At 29.4% G+C, this 23,185-nt stretch overlaps 2 protein-coding genes across 3 annotated transcripts; one reads left to right on the forward strand and one right to left on the reverse strand.

Moving 5' to 3' along the window:
- Nucleotides 1-242: 242 nt before the first annotated feature.
- On the reverse strand, nt 243-5,563 carry LOC107411313 (exonuclease V, chloroplastic). Of its 2 annotated transcripts, XM_048469123.2 has the most exons (8): nt 5,000-5,563; nt 4,270-4,344; nt 3,836-3,937; nt 2,782-2,903; nt 1,948-2,097; nt 1,713-1,866; nt 1,267-1,343; nt 243-761 (listed from the first exon to the last, which is right to left on the reverse strand). In XM_048469123.2, exons 1-8 carry the CDS (start codon nt 5,378-5,380, stop codon nt 524-526), a joined length of 1,299 nt encoding a protein of 432 aa, XP_048325080.2. In that variant the 5' UTR covers nt 5,381-5,563; the 3' UTR covers nt 243-523. The 2 variants fall into 2 exon arrangements, with proteins under 2 accessions (XP_048325080.2, XP_048325081.2); XM_048469124.2 differs by lacking the exon at nt 4,270-4,344 and having other exon boundaries at nt 5,000-5,558.
- A 10,634-nt stretch (nt 5,564-16,197) lies between these two features.
- On the forward strand, nt 16,198-20,811 carry LOC107411315 (nuclear cap-binding protein subunit 2). The gene is made up of 8 exons (XM_016018877.4): nt 16,198-16,418; nt 17,440-17,663; nt 18,077-18,215; nt 18,292-18,325; nt 19,320-19,430; nt 19,687-19,740; nt 19,838-19,944; nt 20,276-20,811. Exons 1-8 carry the CDS (start codon nt 16,401-16,403, stop codon nt 20,348-20,350), a joined length of 762 nt encoding a protein of 253 aa, XP_015874363.3. The 5' UTR covers nt 16,198-16,400; the 3' UTR covers nt 20,351-20,811.
- The last annotated feature ends 2,374 nt before the right edge of the window (nt 20,812-23,185 follow it).

Here is a 23,185-nt window from a genome sequence, read left to right on the forward strand (position 1 = left end):
AAAATTGATAACCAATAAAGACCAATTGGATTTCAAAATTTTAAATCTACTTCAATCCCATTATTACAATTGGATCGTATTTTAGATTGGTGGTTTCATCGGCCTCGTTAAAATTTTGAACAAATAATAATAATATGCAGTACTAAATATCGCTGCACGCATGTTAATCCTTCAGCTTCAATCCGTATTACAATCAACAATAAAAAGAGAGGACTGAAAGTAGAAAAAATAAAAATCAAAAATAAATCAAAAATAAAAAATGATTTATATTATTGAATATTGAATTTCACAACAATGCATTACACAAGATAAATTTCATGCATGAATGATGCAATACGAGAATCCATCCTACTATACATTACAACATATGGCAACCCCATCATCAATATAGCACAAGGAATCAACTGAGAAAAAACAAATGATGCTTCTTTGTGCAAAGGTTGCATGTCCCGATTCAGTGGAAATCAGGAAACCGATTGAAAACAGCATAAGAAGTTGCCCGTGTGTCATCTCGAGTGGTGCTTTACTTGGTGTCCGAGTTTGTAGGGCTTGAAGTACGACTATCAAGGTTTGCATTTGTAGGACAGACAGATGCATATCGACAGAACCGGCATTTCCAACGCTCTTCCTCCGGCGTGTAACTAGCTTCTCGCTCACCTAGCCAGAACTCCAGACAAACCTGAATTTGTTTCTTGAGCCAAATAGGATCATGTGGAAATCGATCTTCACCAAGTACGGACTCATCCTTCTGAAACTCATATCTGCTCTCAAAAAAAAAATATATATTGTTAATCGTCCAGGATTGCAACGAGTATTTCCACATGGATAAAAGCATAGGTTGCACTGATTAAAAAGTTGTGGTGATGCAGGTGTACTTGACAAATCAGCTTATGCAGCTCATCATTGATTTGAGGGGATGGTTCAGATAATTTAGACTTAAGGTCAACGTTGCTATTGCACGTTATAACAGCCATTCAAAAAGAAATTGGTGGAAGTTCTAGAAAAATAAAAAAATTGAGTGACATCTGAATTACGGCGGCTGAAAATGGAAAAATATAATAAAATCAGGTGATTACATCCGATGGTTGTTCCCATCCAGTCTTATGAAGCATATACAAAATTCTATGAACATATTACCATCGTATGTGGTACCAACATTAACCAAAACATAAACTTATAAAATTAAATAAAATAAAGAATAGTTGGGCAAATATAAAACAACCTCAGTAATAGCAGGTCATGAGCAGGGAGCCGAATAAAACTAACCTCAATAATAGCTGGTCATGAGCAAGGGGCAGAATGTGACATGCCTCTATATAGTATCCCACTACATCATCAAGGGTCTGCACAGCCAATAATCCAAAAGTAAAACTATAGCAATTAAAAAAACATGCAATTTTTCCAATATTGATTTTCTAAAACCTTGAATCCAAGTACGCTATTCACCATTTAACTAAGTTTTAATTTGTTTCTTTCTTCTCATAGGAAAAATTTCACCCTTCCCCTCCCTCCCTCGCAAAACAATAATAATAAGAAGAGATGCATCTCTACTTTTGCTTTGGTTCAATAAATATGCATTCCTGGTACCACGAGATAGCTCTCTTCCGTTTTGACAAAAAAGAAGAAAGCATTTCAATAATGGGAACCATCATATGCCACAACGTACTGATTTGTCAAATTAAACATGTCTAAAAGTTCAAGAAAACCTTTACCTTTGAAGGGAATCCTGAGTATGCAGTTCTTTCTCTGATATCTTCAGATAAGATAGAATAAGGATTCAAGGAAAAGAAATCAAAAAACTTTCTAGATGGGAATTTATCAGTGACTAAACTGTCCCACATATGCTTGTAGCACATTAATTGAAGCCTGCCATAAAATAAGTGGACATTGTTCTATTAAAATGCATTTTATCAACTGAATTATAACTTAAGCCAACAGCACACATACCTGCCATTTCTTCGTTGTGGTTCAGCAGGAAGTGTTTCTCGTACACGAGTCTTCGTGTCAACTAGTAAAGGGTTTTTATCAGTCTCTGTTTTAGACATCCGGATCTCATCAATCACTCCCACCATCCAAACACCTTCTACAAAACTTATTCTGATGTCACAAAACAAGAATACCTCAGCAAAGAAGGAAACAAGGCAAGAAATATCATTGTTGCTCAAATTCAACAATGTATGTTAGAAGTGGGTGTGATAGATTAGATACCGAGATGAAGAAAATTAATCCCAGTACCCCAAAGAGGCATATATAAATCTCACCAAATTTTAGAGAAGCATCATGAACCATATTTCCAAGAAATATCTACCATATTTCCAAAGGAACAGAGTAAGAAAATCATCTATGATTATCATTATTTTACTGAACCAGAACCAAAAAAAAAAAAAAAAAAAATACTATATGTTTTTGCACACACTCAAGTACTCAACCATCCCAAGCATTATTGTCAGAACTATAATTTTCCACAAAAATCTCAGATTTATTTAAGACTTATTTAATTAAAGTGCATGTTTATGTAACCAAGAAATAAAACGTTACAGAAATCTTTACAAACCAGGACTTCATTAAATAATCCACTTATAAGATCAAAACTATACTAAAAGAGTTTGATCCAGATATCAATATATGGTGACCCGATATGAATAGATCTAAATTCTAAAGAGACCCTGAAATGACAATATAGAATGTACCAGTAAGATGTTCTCCACAACCTTATTCAATCAGACAGCTTGGAAATGAAAAGAGGAAAAAAAGCAAATAAATAAAAACTATTGAGCTTACAGTGGAAGCTCACGTGTCAATCCTTCAAATAATAATTGATTTACACCAATTATGAAATTAAGAAGAGTTAGAGCCCATCTATCTTCAACTGATTCTACATGAACCTTAACTTTTTTTACAACCTGTCAAGAGATACAAACAAAATTGGATAAGTGCACCACATCACCAAACTTTTTCCAATCAAAAACATATTATTTCCAACTATGACCTGAAAATGATATGTCAATTCTAAAAAATATTTTAGTATTTTTTATTTTTTTATTTATTTTTTTGGTGGTGAGACAGTGTTTAGACACTTAAATACATGGTTGGGCGACATCCCAAATGCAGATAAATAATTTTTTAACTAATAGCATTTAGTATTTTTTTTCTTTTTTGGTGGTAAGACAGTGTTTAGACAATTAAATACATGGTTGAGTGACATCCCAAATGCGAATAAATAACTTTTAACTAATACCATTCGCTTTATACTTCCTTTCTTCATTTACCAAAAAACTAGGAAGTACTTAGGTTACTGTACACCATCAATGCATTTGTTTTGTCTCTTGGCTTTATTCTTATGAACATCAAGCACATAACAACTGCATAAGTGCTATGAAATCTGTATACGTGTTTGTTTGGATTTTGAGTCTCTGATGTTGGTGATGTCGTGCCATCTTATTTTCCATCTCATGTGTCACTCATCCATCTATATTCTTAGCGACAATCAATTACCAAAAATTCTGAACAAGTATGCTATTGTCATACCATGACTACAAAATGTCTCACACATGCAACTTAAGAAGACTGTTATTTTCAGCGAGATATCAAATTCGTGGAATGACAAATGTCACGTGATATTTACAATATAAATTAATCAAAAATTTTCATCTAACATGATATTTGAGAAAGGAAAAACAAAAGGAGACAATCTATGCATTAATATTTACTAGAAAATCGAACCATTTAATGCTCTACAAGTCAGAATCCACGGAGAAGGAATCATGCAGTTGTTGAATAGCAAAAAAATTAAAAAATTAAATAAACAAATAAATAAAAGGTTACTGAAGTATACCTCTTCTTCAAGTTTTGCATGGCGAGCACTACCTTTTCTCATAGCCTTGTTGATTTTTCTCTTGCCAAGGAGAACAAACTCCATTTGTTTTTCACACCATTCCTATTATTAAGATAAATTGAGAATGGAGCTCAGTCAAATATCCTTACAGATAGGTTAATGACCACAAATTATATTTTACCTAAATATTGACGATAAGAAACATAACAGTACAAATAAAGCTGCCTATCCTAAAGAGTAACGAAATAGTGATGTGAAGTACAAATCGCTGAAGTGCCGAAAGATACACATGAGAAATAAAAGCACAGTTGAAAGAAGGGAGGGAGTGAGAGAGAGTGAAAAGAGCATGCAGGATACTGTACGTGATCTTATACGTTATAAAATGTCATGGATACTTCACTATAGAGTCAACTTAACTACCATATATAACATACTTTGGCAACCATAGCCATAACCTGCAGGAGAATCGACCGTCCCAGTATCTGAAGCACTTTCAATCCCTCACTCTCCTAGAAATAATAAAATTCTCTTCTCATAAAACAAAACAAAAAAATCAATCAGTCATCCAAAGCGAAAGTTCAATGAAGCAGGTCAATTTGAAAAATAGGTAGCATCAAAGTTATTGGGTCATATATTTCTATAATTTGTCACAGTTATTGCTTCTATTTTCCGCGTTCCTACCATACACGGTGACACGCAATTATGTAAACAAATTGACAGCATTGATTGATTAGCTCACACCAACAGACTCTTCACAGAACTCAGGCTAGCATTACCCTTTTGTATGGAGTAATTTCTATAACATTCCAAATTCATAGAAAACGGATAGGCTCTTTTCAAACCTCAGTTCTGTGCATTACATTAGATTCCCAACAACAAAAATCATATTGATATGACTGAAAAAGGAAATTTAACCATTAAATTGAATAACTTAAAACAATAAAAAAAATTAACAAATAATAATAATAATAATAAATCGAAAGCAATCTAGACAAACGTCAGGATTATATCAATGAACAATAATGAAACTTGAAATATAACAATGATATAGCTTCGAATTTTCAAAATTGGACAACAAAAGCTCAAACCCATTAATTTGGGGAAAAAAAGTAAAAAAAAAAATTCCAAAGAAAAAGGGAAAGCCAGAGAGATTTTTAATAATACCGTGGCAGTGATATCGGTGACAGACAAGCCCTTCTTCTTCCTAAACCGAAGGAAAAACGAGTCGGTAACCCCGTTCTTCTTCTGGGTATTCGCGAAATTAGCTGAGTCTTCTATGTCAGGTTCTGACAAACCCGAAAATCGCCTCTTTGCTAGAACGGTGATTGAATGGATGGACCTAACGTTGCTGTGGATGTGAGAGGAGTGAATTGCAGGAACAACCGAGGACGGGAAAGAAGATCGAGCAGAGGCCAAGGCAGCTTCGAGCAGAGCCATTTCTTCTTCGCTGACGACGTCGATTGGGATTTCGGGAAGGCTGCCCTTGTTCTCGTTGTTATTGTTAATGGATAATTCAGAGACCGACTCGGAGTGTGACTCGGTCATTTTTTGGACGATCCGGTGGTGAGTTTGTGGACAATTTTGACCGTTGGAATCGCCGCACTCGGAGGGCAACAACTTGTTGCTTCGAAAACATGTTTTTTTTACGTTTTTTCAGGTTCTACTTAGCTTGTCAGAAAATTCAAATTGGAACGGGTTTATTTTTCAACGTGAACTCACCAGATCACCAACAATTGACAACAGGAATTTATCACAGTTTCTTTCTTTTTTTATTTTTAATCATTTTATTATTATTATTATTATTTCTCTTTATGGATTAATTAACTAAGTCCGAATTTGAATTTCCGTATTCTATATTCTTTTTTACTGGACCTCTGTAAAAGCATAGGGGTGTGTGTGTGTGTGTGTGTGTGTGTGCATATATATATATATATATATATGCACTTCAACTATTTAATTATTTTAGAATCAATTCAACAATTAATTAATTTTATTAAAAAAATAGTTGTTTTTTACTGTAGTTTAAAAAAAAGAAAAACTGTAGTGAAAAGGAAACAATAGTTTCACTGGAAACAACGGATAATTTTATTGTTGAATGTGAAAAATTTTACAAGTTGAAATGGTTTACCAAATGATATTATGGCTAAAATTATGTGTGATTATTTTTTTGGTTAACAAATAAATATGGATGAGTGATTTTTTTTTTTAATATATAAAAGGTGGATGAATAAACTTTTAAAGGGATAAGTTTAACTTAAAACAAAATAAATAAGATAATATCATATCAAACTCAAAAAAATTAAGATAATTTGGTATCGTTTTGCCACAATATTTTATAATCTATTTAGTAAACTATTTGATATCTCCATTATGATTATAATGTTTAAGAAATAGAAAGGTCATATCATCGTTTTAAATGCCAACTAGTGAAGCTAAACTTCTTAAGGAAGATTTCATCAATAATGTAGGAATTTTATGAATAGAAACTATAAATAATATTTATTTATTTGATTGTCAAATTGTTTAAACATTTGGAATTTTATTTTTTAGAAAAATAAAAAATAGTATTTTAATAAAAAAAACACGACTTTAGAATATAAAAGTACTTATTATTGCAAACAAAACAATCTTTAACGTTTTGTATATTTTGAAATATTGAGTTTTTTTTATAACAAGTATAATCTTTCCTATAAATAACAATAATTTTCTATGATTGAAAGATAAGAAAAATGATTCTTTGTTTTATTTTTTTTTTATCATTCATTCATATAGAACAAAGAGAGAGAGTAACACAAAAGTTGTTCGTTGTTTTTTAGAATTTGAAGTGCTATTATTCTTAACAAGTAGTGATTGTAGCCTGAGAGACATTTGTCATGTACTAAACCGAACAACAATGTGGGGCGAAAACTGTCTTAAGGCTAAATAATCAAATTCTTGTCTCAACTAAAATTAACATATTTTTCTATCATCTTCTTCTTCTTATATGTGTATTTGATATTTATGTATTTTTACAGTAGAAACTTTATTTTCAAAAACATTCTTAAGACAGTTTTTCTGTATTCTACTATTAATCCTTGTATTTGAAATTTATTTGGCTAGTTCTATAATTATTTCACTGTCATTTTTCTAGTAGTTTTCATGTATAAAATTTTTATGAAATTATCACTTTATTTGATTAAATTGTATGCGTGTTCATTGTTGCATTTTTGCTCATATAATTGATTACCATTGCAAATTGAATTACGTTAATACTAGTTTCTGGTATCTGTATTAATTAAATTGGCCATTGATGGTTTCTTGCTTCTTGTACTATGTTTTCGCATATACGAGTGCCTTTTTCACATACATTGCTTACTTTGTATGATAATCAGGTCTTTTCAATTGTTTAATTGATTAGGTTATATTTCATTGTTTACAATAAGTTATAACGACTTTGCGACATACTTGTTTATTAATTCCAAATCTATCAAGCTATTAATTTATTAATTTTTTTAATACTTCTTCAAACAATTAATGCCTTCAGTAGTTTCTTGTTAATTTTGGTTTTATATATTAGTTGATTTTTCTTTGGCAAAATTATATATATATATATATATACACACACACATACATATATTATTCCTGGTTTATTTAATGCATTGCTTTATGTTGATTTCACTTGTTTAGAAATCACATTATAACTATATATATATATATATATACATATGAATGTTGGTTGATTGAGTTTTATAGTTCACTTCTTTGGGCATTGTAAATCTTGAATATATGGTATGCATTGTTTTTATCTTTAATATATATATATATATATACACACATTTTTACCGTCTATATTATTTAGAGTTTTCTACATATATTTTGAGTTCTTTCTTTTATACACACAATATTAATTATATATATATATATATATATATATCTAGACCTGTAAACTTATTTGCATTCAATTTTATTTTCTACATGCTTTATTATTGGTTAATAAATTTAATGTTAGATATATGTCCCTTGGTGATTACATTTATATAAATTGCTGTTTATTTTCAATTGTTATGACTTTCAATTGATTACCTTTAGGATCTGTTGACTTTGGTTATTATTCTATGTAATAATTCTTCCGATTCATTTATATACATACATTGCAATAGAATTATTATACATATAGTTATATTTATTCTATCAGCTTATATATATACAAAGTTTTGTAATTTGTTCTATATATGTACTTTGATTATTGGATTTTTAGCTTCTACTTAATATATTTTTGGATACTTTATTTTGTGGAAAATTATTAATGTATACTTTTGAAAGTAACTTGGTATAACTTTTGTTAACAGACAAATGGTACTTTGATTATTGGATCTTTAGTTTTTGCTTAATATATTTTTGGATACGTTATTTTATGCAAAATTCTTAAAGTATACTTTTGAAAGTAACTTGGTCTGTAATTTTTGTTAACAGACAAATGCCAAATACAAACCAAAATTCTATCCCTACTCATATGAATAATGGAGAAAGTCTGAGAAATTCAATGGTGCATATTTTAAAAGATGGCAACAAAAGATGCTTTTTTATTGTACAACTCTGAATTTGGCAAAGTTTTTTAATGAAAAGGCTCTCATCTTTAATGAGAATGAAATAGATAGGACAATTGTAGCAGCCGTGGATGTATGGAAATATGGAGATTTTTTATGCAAGAACTACATCTTCAATGGTTTGGACAACATATTATATAATGTGTATAGTCCAATTTGATAAGAAGTATAAAACTGAGGATGTTGGCATGAAGAAATTTGTGGTTGGAAGGTTTTTTTATTTCAAAATGGTGGCTTCTAAAACTCTTATGAACCAAGTACAAGAACTCCAATTAATTCTTCATGAAATACATGCTGAAAACATAACTTTAAGTGAATCCTTTCAAGTTGTTGCTGTTATAGAAAAGTTGCCACCTTCTTAGAAAGATTTCAAGAACTATTTGAAACATAAATGTAAGAAAATGAGTTTTAAAGATCTGATTGTTCATATTAGAATTAAAGAAGACTATTGAAGCTCTAAAAAGAAGATTAAAGCTAATTACCTAGAAGCTAAAGCCAATGTGATTGAGAATGGATAGAAAAATGGGAAAAAGAGAAAGTATTCTGGGCAAAATAATAGCCAAGGAAATGCAAAGAAATTTAAAAGGAAATGCTTTGTGTGCAACAAGAAAGGTTATCGTGCAAATGAATGTAGAAATCGAGAAGCACAAAGTGACAACAAGAAGAATAAATTTCAAGCATACATGACAGAGGAAGATAAATTGTCAATTGGCATAGAAGAAATGAACATTGATGCTATAATTTCTTAAATGAATTTGGTCCATAATAATAAAGAGTGGTGGGTAGACACAGATGCCACTAGACACATATGTTTCAATGGAAATATATTTACTACTTATCATGGTGTAGCCACAGGAGAATATTTTTAGATGGAAATTCCTCAACATCTAAGGTTGAAGGCCAAAGGAAAATAGTTTTAAAGATGACATCTGGCAAGAAGCTTATTCTTACTAGTGTTCTTCATGTACCTGAAATAAGAAATAATCTAATTTCTAGATTTTTGCTTAGCAAAAATACATTTAAGTTAGCCTTTGGGGCTGATAAATTTATATTCATTAAAAATGGGATGTATGTGGGAAATGGACATTTAACTGATAGTCTATTTAAAAATGAATGTTCTTACTATTGTACCTTCTATTAATAATAGTAAAGTTAATTTTTCTATTTATATTATGGAATCATTTAATTTATGGCATGGTAGGTTGGGCAGTCCGTCTATAGTGCCGACGGTCCTCATGCGGACCACAGTATTGGTGACGGTTTTTTATAGTATTGGTGACGATTTTCGAAGAAACCGTCATTAATACTATGAAAAACCGTCACTAATACTGCGGCTCATGTGGACCGTCCTCACCATAAAATTTCAAGTAGGTTGGGTTATGTAATTTGTGATAAGCTATGCAAACTAATTAACATGGAGTTATTACCTAAATTTCACATTAACTCTAATCATAAATATGAAACATGTGTAGAAGCTAAATTAATTAGAACCCCATTTCAAAATGTGTAAAGGAGTACAAAACTTCTAGAATTAATCCATACTGATACATTGATTTAAAATATACAAACTAGAGGTGAAAAAAAAGTATTTTATTACTTTTATATATGATTGTACAAGATATTGTTCTATTTATTTATTGCAAAACAAAGATGAAGTAATTGAAATGTTTAAACATTATAAAAATGAGGTAGAAAACCAACTAAGCAAGAAAATAAAAATTTTGAGGAGTGATCGAGGAGATGAGTATGAATCACCTTTTAAGGAATTTGTTTAGAACATAGTATTATACATTAAACAACCGCTACTTATTTGCCACAACAAAATAGTGTAGCTAAATGCAAAAATCGTACTTTAAAAGACATGATGAATTCTTTATTGCTTATGTCTGGTTTACCACAAAATTTGTGGAGAGAAGCTTTATTGACTTCTAATCAAATTGTAAATAACCTACCTCATAAGAAATTAGATAAAACACCATATGAGTTATGGAAAGGTCAAAAACCTATATATAAGTACATGAAAATATGGGAATGTCTTGCTAAAATTGTGATATCTTTTTGTAAAAAAGTTAAAATAGGACCTAAAACTATTAATTGTATTTTCATTGATTATGCACAAAATGGCAGTGCATATTGATTTTTTGGTGTATAAATCTGATATTCCTAACATACATGTTAGCACCATTATAGAAACAATAACTGCATCTTTCTTTGAAAATACTTTTCCTTATAAAATAGGAAAAATAAATAGTTCACAAAAAAGGTCGCATGAGGATATGGTTATCTATAATCAAACTTAAATATAGACAAATGAAGGGAAAGAGGATGAACCAAAACGTAGTAAGAGAATTAAAAGATTAAAGTCATTTGGTCCTAATTTTATTATAACTTATTTATTGGAAAATGAACCTCAAACATTCAAAGAAGTAATGTCAACTCCTGGAGCTTCATTTTGAAATGAAGCAATTGATAATGAAATTGATTCCCTAATGCAAAATCATAATCATACATGAGAGTTGGTAGATCTTCCACCTGATAGTAAAATCGTTGGGTTATAAATGGAATTTTAAAAGGAAATTAAAACGAGATGGTACAATTAATAAATATAAAGCTCGACTGGTGGCTAAAGGTTACAGCAAAAGGAACGCATGGACTATGTTGATACTTATTCACCAATAACTAGAATTACATCAATTCGAATTTTGATTGCAATATCAGCTTTGTATGATCTTAAAATACATCATATGAATATAATAACTGCTTTTCAAAGGGAGATCTAGAATAAGAGATCTATATGAGATAACCAGAGGGGTTTGTAGTTCTAGGATAATAGAAGAAAGTGTGCAAACTAGTTAAGTCATTGTATGGACTAAAACAAGTACCAAAACAATGGCATGAAAAAATTTGATAATATAATGATGACAAATGGCTTTAAAATTAATGAGTGTAATAAATGTATATATTATAAAAGCACTAAAAAAGGATATGACATTATTTGCTTATATGTAGATGACATATTAATAATAGGTAGCAATATGGAAATCATTAAAGCTACTAAAAAGATGTTGACTAATAAGTTAGATATGAAAGATATAGGTGAAGCTAATGTGATTTTAGATATTGAAATTACTAAAATATCAGATAGAATAGTTCTGTTATAATCTCATTGCCTTAAAAATGTACTTGAGAAATTTAATAAGTATGATGGAGGTCTAGCAAAGATTCTTATTGACATAACTTTACATCTAGCTAAAAATCATAGTTAAAGTATATATCAATTTGAATACTCTAGAATTATAGGAAGCCTAATATATATCTCAAATAGCATACAACCATATATATCTTATGCCGTTAATAAATTAAATAGATTTACTAGCAACCCCAATAAAGATCATTGGACAGCTTTAATACTTAAGATATACCATGGCACATGGATTACACTATACAAGATATATTGCTATGTTAGAAGGATACTGTGTTGCTAACTAGATATCAGAAACAAAAGATTCAAAGTCTACAAGTGGATATATGTTTTACACTTAGAGGTGCTGTTGTGTTATGGAAGTCTTCAAAACAAACTTGTATTGCGTGACCAATTATAGAATCTGAATTTGTAGCTTTACATAAAGCTGAAGAAGAAGCTGAATGGCTTAGAAATTTTTTAGAAGATATTTCAAATTGATCAAAGCTTGTGCCTACTATATGTATTCATTGTGATAGTCAATCAGCAATTGATAGAGTACAAAATAATATGTATAATGGTAAATCTCGACATTTACATAGAAGACATAATACAATTCGATAACTTCTTTTTAATGGAATTATAAATATTGATTATGTAAAATCAAAAGACAACCTAGCGGATCCATTCACTAAAGATTTGTCTAGATAGCAAGTTTATAAATGATCAAGAAGAATGGGATTAAAGCCTAAATCTAACGAATCATCATAAACGAGAACCCAACCTAGCTAAATAGAGATCATAGGGTTTAGGTTCAATGAGACAACGTAAATATGTATGATTCACAAATAATACTGTGAAGTATTAAAAGAGAAATATTTCTTTCTGTTTGTAAGGTGAAACAGTACTGCCTGCAGCTTGTTTATTATGATAAACTATATTTTTAATGATGTCTATAACTTGGAAATCCAAATTAAATATGGTAGAACATTTCTTATAGACAATAAACTATATAAATGTAGAAGTGGGACCGCTTCTATGAGAATGATAAAAGGCCTAATTCTTTAAAGCATTTATGAAAACCAGGTTGTTCAATGCCAAAATGAATACAATAATGACAATAGATTTTGTGCAAAAAATGAATTGTGTGTTGGTTATTGTTTTAGTTTACATAAACAGTTGACAATTCAAAGTATTATGTATATTTATTGACTAGTAAACTCGATAACTATTCACTATGGAAGATTTAATGCTGAAAGGTATCTATCCTGATATAAGTTATTTTCATTAAACTCTTTCTAGTGTCCGCATAATCATCTTGCATTAATTTCTATTCATGTGGGGATTATAGGAATTTTGTGAATAGAAATTATAAATAATATTTATTTATTTGGTTGTCAAATTGTTTAAAACGCTTGGAATTTTATTTTATAAAAAATAAAAAAATATATTTTAGTGAAAAAAAATACGACTTCAAAGTGTAAAGGTACATATTATTGGTACCGAAACAACTTTTAATACTTTGTATATTCTGAAGCATTGAGTTTTTTCATAACAGATGTAATCTTTTCTATAAATAACAATGATTTTCTACGACTGAAAGATAAGAAAAAAGATTTTTTATTTTATTTTTTTTACCATTCATTCATATTATACACACAGAGAGAGAGAGAGAGAGAGAGAGAGAGAGAGAGAGAGTAACATAAAAGTTGTTCTTTTGGATTGTTATTATTCTCATAAAATAATCGTTGTAGTTTGGAAGACATTTGTCATCTATTAAACTGTTGAGGACCCACGCAAGAGAAAAATTATTTTAAGGTCTAAGAATCAAATTATTGCCTTGACTAAAATTAACAGATTTTTCAATCATTTTCTTCTTATATGTGTGTTTGGTGTTTATGTATTTTTGCAATAGAAACCTTATTTTCAAAACAAATAGGACATATCAAAATTAATGGAGGTATCCAATAGAAACCTTATTTTCAAAACAAATAGGGCATATCAAAATTAACGGAGGTATCCAACTTTGCAAGAAGTTGCATTCATGCAGTCAATGCCATATCAGGTTAGTTTCTTTTCCTCTTTGATGTCTAAGTCCTTGTGATCTTTTTAAAGTCAAGTTAAAATTCTTCTGGAATTACGAAAAAATCCATGTTTTAATATGTGTAGGAATGGGGTTAATCACAATTCCACATACATTTATAAAACCTGGATGATTTGGACTTGTGCTTCTTTAAGCAATGGCAATAATAAATTGCCATACAGGTATATTGTTAAAGAAGTACTTGGAATCCAACCAAACTTTAAAACATAGACAGATATTGGGTCTCATGCATTTGGAAAAAAAGGGCAGAATTATAATATCTACATTTGCTACACTTGTATATATAGATTCATATCTAGTCCACATAGGATTTCTCATATATTTGGATTCATATCTAGTCCCATAGGATTTCCCATGATTGAGGGTGATAATTTATGTAAATTGTTTCCAAATGTTCATCTTAAAATGGGAGCTTTATACATTGGAGGGAAATAGTTTTTTGTAATCCTTACTGGGATTTTAATGTTGCCTAATGTCGCTCATAGACTTGAAATCATAGACTTGAAGTTTCTTTCAATTGTATCGGCGGGTGTAGTAGCATCCGGTGTGATCATTCTTTGTATATTGTGGATTGCTGCTGGGGGGGGGTAGGATTCCATAAGCAATGGACTCTAATGCATTTGAGTGGAGTTCCTACTGCCCTTAGCTTTTAGTTTTATTGCTCACCGGTTTTTGCTACTTTATACTCTTCAGGGAAGACAAAACGCAATTTCGTAAGATAACTAATTTCTATATGTCCCATTAGAACTTTGTTCCACATTTGAGTGATTCAACATCTAATAAGCAATTGAATTACTTATTGCAGGTTTTGATCATCAGCTTCGGTATATGCACCATTGGTTACATTTCTATTGGAGCTATGGGCTACTTAATGTTTGGTGAAAATGTTCTATCACAATTATCATTGAATCTGCCCACAAACAGAATTGGCTTAAACATTGCAATATACACCATTCTTATAATTCCTATTGCAAAGTTTGCTCTAATAATGCCACCTCTTGCAGCTGCCATTGAGAGTCATCTTTTTGTGCATTACAGAACTAGACCAATCTCCATTCTATTAAGAACATTGTTGTTGATCAGTGCGGTTTTGGTGGATAGGAGCCATTATCAGTATGGGTGTTTCCACTTTCCATTGTGCTTCCATGCATTTGCTACATGAAGATTTTTGAACTCTACCGAAAGTGGGGGTGCCAATTAGTGGTCATTGCAGGGCTTATCGTCGTGGGAATTTCAATTGGAGTTCTGGGGACTTATTCAGCTCTGATGAGGCAAATGAAGGATCGTAATTTTTGAATTTTCCTACTTAGCATGATACATAGGTGAATAAGGGGCCTAATCAAAACTACTGCAGATTCTACAGCCTTTTTCCCTCCCACATATCCTTCCTCAATTTTAATTACTACAAGTATTGTTAAATTTTGATGGCACAGATTTTAAAAAATTGATGGAGTCATTCTTTATTTTAAAATTAGAAAATTAATTAACAACTCATCTAGTATGGTAGTGCATATTCAATAACAATGTCTATCTAACTATGTACATATATATATATATATATATATAAAATTCAGAACATTAATTACTTCAATATTATTAAATTTTGAAGAACAATTAAAAAGGAAAAAAACAAAAAAGCAACGGGACCATTGATTGTTTATTTTAATATTAATATAATTAATTAATTATATTAATTTAATATAATTGAGATATTAATAACTATAATTTTACTCTAAGGTAAATTATACAAAATTCCCTTGAACTATACAAATAAATAACCTATTTAAATATTAAATAACAAATCAATCTATCAATTATGATCATATACAACGCATTGCCCCTTTAATCAACAACATGCTAAAATTATTTTAATAGGACGAAAACTTTTTCTCATACCCATTATACCAATTTTCTAATACTTTAAACTTAATTATTTTCATTATCTAACTAGTTTTTTTCAAAAAATTAAAAGTAATACTTTGTTTTAAAAAAAATATTAAAAATGATGTTTTATCCTTGAGAAATATTAAAAATAATATTTTATTCCAAAGAATATTAGAAGTAATATTTTCTTCAAAAGAAATATTTAAGACAATATTCTCTTCAAAAAGTAAAATATGAAAATAAAGTATAAAATTAATCTTCTTCAAAAAATAAAATATTAAAAATAATATTTTCTTCAATAAGATATTATAAAATAATATTAATTAAATTAAATGAGTTTACCATATATTAATGTTAGTTAAATGAATTTATTCACTATGAGAATTTAAGTAATTTCAAATTTTAGAAAAGAAATTTATGGAGTTAATTTTGTCTTTGTTTATACATCTTTGTTAACCTATAAGTTCTTAATAATTTAAGAGGGATGATTTGTGCATCATGGCTTATTTGTAAATATGTTCAAAACGGTTCTTACATAATTTACCCATCTAAAATTAAAAATATTAAATAAAACTATAATTTTACTAAATTTCAGGGGACCAATATTAAAAAAAATAAAAATGAACGTTTTGTGGGAGGTAGGCTATGTCCTTTCCAGAGTTCATGCTCTGAAACTGCGCTCTGAAACAGAACCCTAGTTTCAGCCCAGGCGTTCCCTTCCCTCCTCCATCTTCAACCTTCGAAGTTAATCGCCAGCTTCCACCACCTCTTCGCCCAGTGGTGTTGCACACTGAATACTAACACAAAGACATGGCTTCTTTATTCAAGGTAAACTCCATATCTAATGCCCATCAAAGGGTTTCTTTCTCAAAATTGTTTTCTTTTTTTTTTTTTAGAGGGAATCTCTAATTACCTTGTGTTTTCTCACTGAGAGAATTCTTGGATTTTTGTTAATTCTTTTTGAAATTAATGCCGTTATGTTGAATTTACTATGAATGCCGTTATGTTGAATTTACTATGTAAAAGAGAAACAAAGAGAAAAGTAGGTGAAAATGGAGTGAAAATAAAGAGAAGGAAACAGAAGGGAAATTTTTTTGCTAATTGATGTCATGCTTATAATCTTGCTTGCTCTCTATTTTCTTTTTTTCTTTTGTTTTCTTTTAAATTCTTTTTTCGAATCCCGTCTTTTCCCTCTTGTATGTGCAACTGTCAGGGGAAAAATAAAAAACAGAGAGAGCTTTGTTATTAAGGTTACTTTCATTGCATATGTTGTGAATGAATGTGACTCTAACTAGTTGTATTCAATTCATTCAGTTGAAAATCATATGATTTTTCTGTTTGTTTTCAATTATCAAATATGGGAATCCAACACAAAGTTGTGAAAAAATTGGCTATGGATAAGTGTGAATATGATGATTCTGGAAAAATGCAACATATGTTTAAATACAACTGTTTGTTCTTGTGATGGGTAACGAAAAGGCATTGTTTGTCTTCAAGTGAAACTTTGTTAGTTGCTTATATATGCTATATGTGGGCTTTTATTATTATTTATATTAATATCATTGTCATATTGTGTCTAATTATTTTTCTTTCATGATTAAGAAGAGATCCAAATTTCATTAGGCATTGACAACTTTATAGCACTCTCCTTCGAAAGGAAAGAAAAAATTAAGATTCTCAATGTAGGGTCAGTGTTTGTGTGCAAAGTTTGGCAAGGTTATTTCGTGATCTTTGAATCCTACTTTGAGGACTCTAACGATAATACAACTTATATCTTTGTGTTCTTGCCTGTTTTACTGTTTTTTTAATTTTATCTCCTCATATAGTTTCTCTTTAATTTCATGTTTAGGATCCATCCAAGCTTTCAGCATATCGGGATAGAAGATTTCCTGGATCACAGGAGGAATTTGAAGTAGCACTGCAGACATCAATGACTGTGTATGTTGGGAATATGTCCTTTTATACAACAGAAGAGCAAGTGTATGAGCTTTTCTCTCGAGCTGGAGAAATTAAGAAGATGATTATGGGCTTGGATAAAAACTCAAAAACGCCTTGCGGTTTCTGTTTTGTTCTGTAAGGCTCTATTCTTTGTATTATTCTTAATGCCTTGGAAGGATAGCAGTTCACAAATAGTAACCTACTAGCTAGATTTTTTTCCCCATCAGTTTAGGTGAATGTTAAACCTAACTATATGCACTGACATATCGTGTTCTCCCTGCAAATTGTGGTTAAAGTGTTGAGATGTAATGATGATATTTCATTTCATCTTCCCAAGAAGCTCAAATATTGTTTTTAGTTAAAAGTCACTAACTCTTTTAGATCTGATAGAGGTGATATCTTTGTGTGATGGTGAAGATACTTTAGTCTGTAAGCTGGTTTTTTATTTTGTGGAGGGTCATAAATGCACCCATTTTTTGGCCTTTGTCAAAATAAGCTGTTCCTGTAACATATTAATATCCTCTTGATTTTGAAGTACATTTTAACAGATACTATTCCCGAGAGGATACTGAGGATGCTGTGAAATATATAAGTGGGACCATTCTTGATGACCGTCCTATTCGTGTGGATTTTGATTGGGGTTTCCAAGAAGGCAGGCAATGGGGCCGTGGTCGAAGTGGTGGTCAGGTGAATTATTGTGAATGCTGTTACTAGCCAGGTTCTAACGTTGTACTTGTCTTAATTTAGTCTATTTCTATTACAGGTTCGTGATGAGTATCGTACTGACTATGATCCTGATATCCTTTTCTGTTTCAGATATTAGTCAGTTTGTATGTCATGGTATTTCTAATTTTAATTCCTTTAAAGTACATAAAGGGGTTAGATCTTGTCTATGTTGGCAATTTTATAGAGGCTTTCTTATTGAAAATATATATATGTATATATGTATATAAATCAAATGCTATTATGTGTTTTTACTGTCCGGTTTCCGTTTCTTATGACTGATAAACATATAGGAGGTGGTTAGCATATGTAAGTCAAAATATATGGATTCAGATATATATGCTTGAATTGCCAAATGTGCCCATAGATAAAGTTGCTTTATACTTGAGGTTATGCTGTCCTATCGATGAGAATCTATATATCATTTTAGACTGTTCAGTACAACTGCATAATGTATGTATGTATTTTTTAAATGAACTAATTGCTGTGAAGTTAAGGATAGCAGTAAAGCATACAGGCTTTTCAGAGTGGTTAATTTTCAATACTCCAAAGCATGTAATTATAAAGACGGTAGATAATGTTTATACCCTCCTCTTTCATCCATCATAAGCATGGCAGCAAGATGACGATTTTTGAATCCTTGGCCTTTCATTTTTCATGGTTGGTGTTTTTTGGAGCTATGTTTGTCAGAAAGTTATACTGATTGATTGACTATTTGGAGTTGAATTCTGATGGTATTTAGACTGATGAGAACTGAAGAACATATATTCCATGTTTCTTTTTCTAATTGATGGTAAGAGTGAATTTATTGTTATATTCAACTAATGTAAAATGTTGGAATATCTTAAACTTTTAAGACTTAGTTTCGGTAGAAGATCTTCCGCAATACTCCTTTTTTTCTTCAATTAGTGTTTATTTCATTTAATAACTATTTTTATGTTTGGTTGTTGTCATATTAAACAAACAACGGTAATTCTAGAATGCTCAACTGTTGATGCCATTGAATGTATGTTTGGCTTATAACTATGAGTTCAGAAATCTTTTTGCTAGTTCCTTAATATGCTATACGCAGAGGTGGTTATGGGAAATTAGTTCAAAGAGAATTGGAAGCTCAGAGGCAGCTTGTTGATTATGGTGCTGGATCCTTGGGTTCCTTCCCCCCAGTTATGCCACCTCAGTGTAAGTTACTGGAGCCCTTCTTGTACTGCTATCTAGTTTAGCCATAGCTATTTTTTGAAATTTGGCTTGTTTCTTGAAATGAAAGTGTGGTCACCATCAAATATGAAAGCAAGTTTAATTTTGAATGCCAAATGATCCAATATGTTACAAAAGCCCTTGGCCATCCCTGTAATGTGAAATTGGGTGAAGTCTTATTGTCTTAATGTGTGCCCATTTATAGTTCTTTTGAACAGCCATTTACCTTTTAATCCTGCAGATGGCAGGCGTGGTGGAAGCCATAGTCATGGTGGTTCTCATCGCCATGGCAGAGGTAATTTCATAAATAATATGTTGTGTCTGATTACATTTGGTACGAGATTGGTCCTATTCATGTTTTTGTTTAATGTGTGTTTTTCTTGAACAAGCAGATTATCATCGCAAAAGACACCGAGATGATGATCGCCACTCCTATGAGGCCTCTAAGAGGAACTCTGGTCATGATTCACGGAAGAACGCTGATCATGACTCCCGACCAGTAATTTCTAATAATACCCTTGGCCTAGTCATCATAAATTACTAATGTGAATATTTAAAATTGCCAAATTGTCGCCAATACCATGCTATATAACCATTAAAACGCTTATTTGTTGAAGAAGAAAAAGAAAACCCAAAAAAAGGGGAAGAAAAATATGTAACGAAGCAAAAAATTTCACTGTTAATGATACCTTCATTGGATTGGCAACAAGGTGGAAATTGGCATTACAATAAAGAATTGGTTAAAAACTTTCTATAGGATTGTTTAAACCTCTCTGGTTCCCTCACCTGAGCAAAGTTATTTATTTATATATTTTCTATTTATGCAATAGGAGAAGAATCCAAGATTTCGTGAGAGTGGTGACTCTGATGATGAGGAAGAAGATGATGCAAAAAGGCGAGCTTAGAAATATAGTTGTTGCTTCATTTGATCAGAAGATCAGCGTTATGGAACATTTGCAACTTGACAGGACGCCGGGCTCCAAAATTGTATCTGGCTCGGTTGAATCATGTATTCATCACTAAACTTGTAGAAGACATGTTTATATTTTCCTAAAACTTTTTGAATTTGGTCATGTTATTCTAAAGTAAGACGGTTAAGCGAAATGTCTTAACATTAAATGAGAAAAAACAAAAGCAATTATTAGATGTAGGAATACCTTCGCATAATAACATGACCTTTTCATGCTATGTAGTCCTTTTTCTTTTATTTTCCTTCCTTTTCTTTTCGGTATTATTATAGGTTTACTTTCATGTTATATTTCATTGAACTGTGTACAATGAAGGTTAGGTTATTAAGAATTTATATGTTGGTTTAAAGATTGTTTGGTCTAATTTTGAGATGAGAAGATTTGGTGATGTTTAATAATGTGTTCAGTTTTTATTTTTTCAATTGTATGTAGTTTGTTTACTTTAATTGTTTATTAGTATTAGATAATGACAGATAGAGTTTGTTAGGTATATTAATTAACTACAAATGTGAAAAAAAAAAAAAAAAAAAAAACTCAACAATTTCAAATTATGTTTCAGATTTTGTTTGTTTTTTTACCATTTATAATTAATTGAGATATTTAACCATAATTAATTAACATTTATGGTAAATAGTAAATAAGCTATATACAAACTATATACAATTCAAAAAGAAAAAACAAAAACTGATCTGTTAATTAAAAAAAAAAATTAAAAAAAAAAAAGAAACTATATACCAGTGCTTCTTGAATTTTGTCCGGATTTATAATTTGTCCATATAATTTGTATTCATAACCTATAACGTTGCAGCGATAATCCTCCACTCTACCTCCGATCCTTTTGCTCCATTAGATAGCATAGTAATGGCATATAACCTGTTTTCTTTCATGATTTAAGTGCTAAAATGGACATTTCATCTTCTTCCTCTTCATAATTATAAAAATTTAAAAAATCATTAAGTATTTGGTAAATAATTAGTTTAATAATCTTGCATGTTTTATGATCAACATTAATGGTGTTTAGCTATTGTCAAGTTTAAAATATCCAAAATTTTTTGAAATTTCTTCGAAATTTTTATTTTTTTAAAGAGTTGAAATAAAATTTAAGTTGCAAATGGAAACGAATAGAATTTCCATAATATCCATCGAAATTTCTAAAATTTTATCAAAATTTTCATAGAAATTTCTATCAAAATATTTATATTAAATCCTCAATAATTTGGTTAAAAAAATCTATAATATTCATCGAAAATTTAGAAATTTCCATATAAATTTTTGAAATTTTTCTTGAAAATTTTGAAAATATCTATGAAATTTTTTTAATTTTTTATTAAAAAAATTCAAAATATTGTTAATATTTAGTAAATTATTTTACCAAATTAACTTTAGTAATAATTTTTTTAACATTTTAATTGTTTTTAAGTATTTAATGATATAAATAAAACGAAATGAATTGAATTCAATAACCTTAATAAGTTCTATTTATTGATTAAATATATATACTTGCTATACATTTTGTATAAAATGAATTTATTAGAATCCTATAATTACAAATTAATAATTGATTATATAAGAATGAAAAATAATAATATAAAATAATAACATAAAAATATAATATTATATAGAATTGATATTGATAGCATTTAAATTAATAATATTAAACAAATAAAAATAAAAAAAATGATAGAATATATTGTACTAAACATTAGAGACATTTGTATTTAATACAAAATTCTTATAGTTGACATATTAATAATTACATAAAAAATTATTAAGAAGATATATATTTTAATAATTATTTTTCATATTTCACATCTTAAAATGAAAATGAGAAAGATACTAATAATCTTTAATTATCTAAAAGTTCTATGAGTATTGAGATGATATTAATGAACTATAATGTAATTATAATGATTATTTTATCTTAATTAATAAACAATTTATCAAATATATATTTTTTTGGACATATTTTTTATCAATAATAATTTATTTATAATCGTTACTGCTTACTATATATTAAATTGATTAAAAGAAATATAATATCTATTCAATATTTTTATAATTTTTATAATTAATTTGATAATTGATTATTTAAATAAACTAATGTTAAAATTTCAACAAATATTTTCATTTTTTAAAATATATTTCTATCATTTTTTATAAATTTTTATCGATATTCGATATTTTCCGATATTTTCATAAAAAATTTCAAATTTTAAACTTTCGATATTTCCACCGATATCAAAATTTTGAACCTTGGTTGCTATAACTGTATACAATAATTAAAAAGGATATTGATTAATAATTATTTCCTTCATAGTACTACAATAATAATATTGAATTTTCACTCATTTATTACTGGTTGTAATATTATTAAATATTTATTAACACAATTGTTTTATCCACTGAATATACTTATTGGAAAAAAATATTTAATTTTATCCAAATTTATTTCTCATTTATTTCAAAAATTATATTTTGTAAAAAAAAAAAAAAAAGAAAAAAGAAAAGAAAGGATAATTGCACTTTGGTGTCCTTTAAAATCATCTAATTTCATTTTAGATTTTAAAATCAATTTTATTACATTAATATCCTTGTTTTTGAAATTTTATAAATTGGTTTAATTTGGTTACAATCAACTACAACTGTCAAATTGAGATCATGTGCGGTGCATGTGACCCCAAATTTGCTTTTTTTAATTTATTTTTCAGATTTTTCTATTTAAAAAATTAAGAACATTTTTGAGAGTATGAAAAAATATTAGATATTCAAAAA

The sequence above is a fragment of the Ziziphus jujuba genome, chromosome 10 (assembly GCF_031755915.1).
Source record: "Ziziphus jujuba cultivar Dongzao chromosome 10, ASM3175591v1".
In the NCBI taxonomy this organism is placed as follows: domain Eukaryota; kingdom Viridiplantae; phylum Streptophyta; class Magnoliopsida; order Rosales; family Rhamnaceae; genus Ziziphus; species Ziziphus jujuba.

What these genes read in the sequence shown, in the direction of transcription:
- LOC107411313 (XM_048469123.2), bottom strand. Translation starts at nt 5,380, where the DNA reads ATGACCGAGTCACACTCCGAGTCGGTCTCTGAATTATCCATTAACAAT. An exon ending in TCACCGATATCACTGCCACG is followed by an intron (nt 4,345 to 4,999) that starts GTATTATTAAAA and finishes TATTATTTCTAG; the next exon opens with GAGAGTGAGGGATTGAAAGT. An exon ending in ACTCAGGATTCCCTTCAAAG is followed by an intron (nt 1,344 to 1,712) that starts GTAAAGGTTTTC and finishes TTGGCTGTGCAG; the next exon opens with ACCCTTGATGATGTAGTGGG.
- LOC107411315 (XM_016018877.4), top strand. An exon ending in TGCGGTTTCTGTTTTGTTCT is followed by an intron (nt 17,664 to 18,076) that starts GTAAGGCTCTAT and finishes ACATTTTAACAG; the next exon opens with ATACTATTCCCGAGAGGATA. An exon ending in GTGGTCGAAGTGGTGGTCAG is followed by an intron (nt 18,216 to 18,291) that starts GTGAATTATTGT and finishes TTTCTATTACAG; the next exon opens with GTTCGTGATGAGTATCGTAC.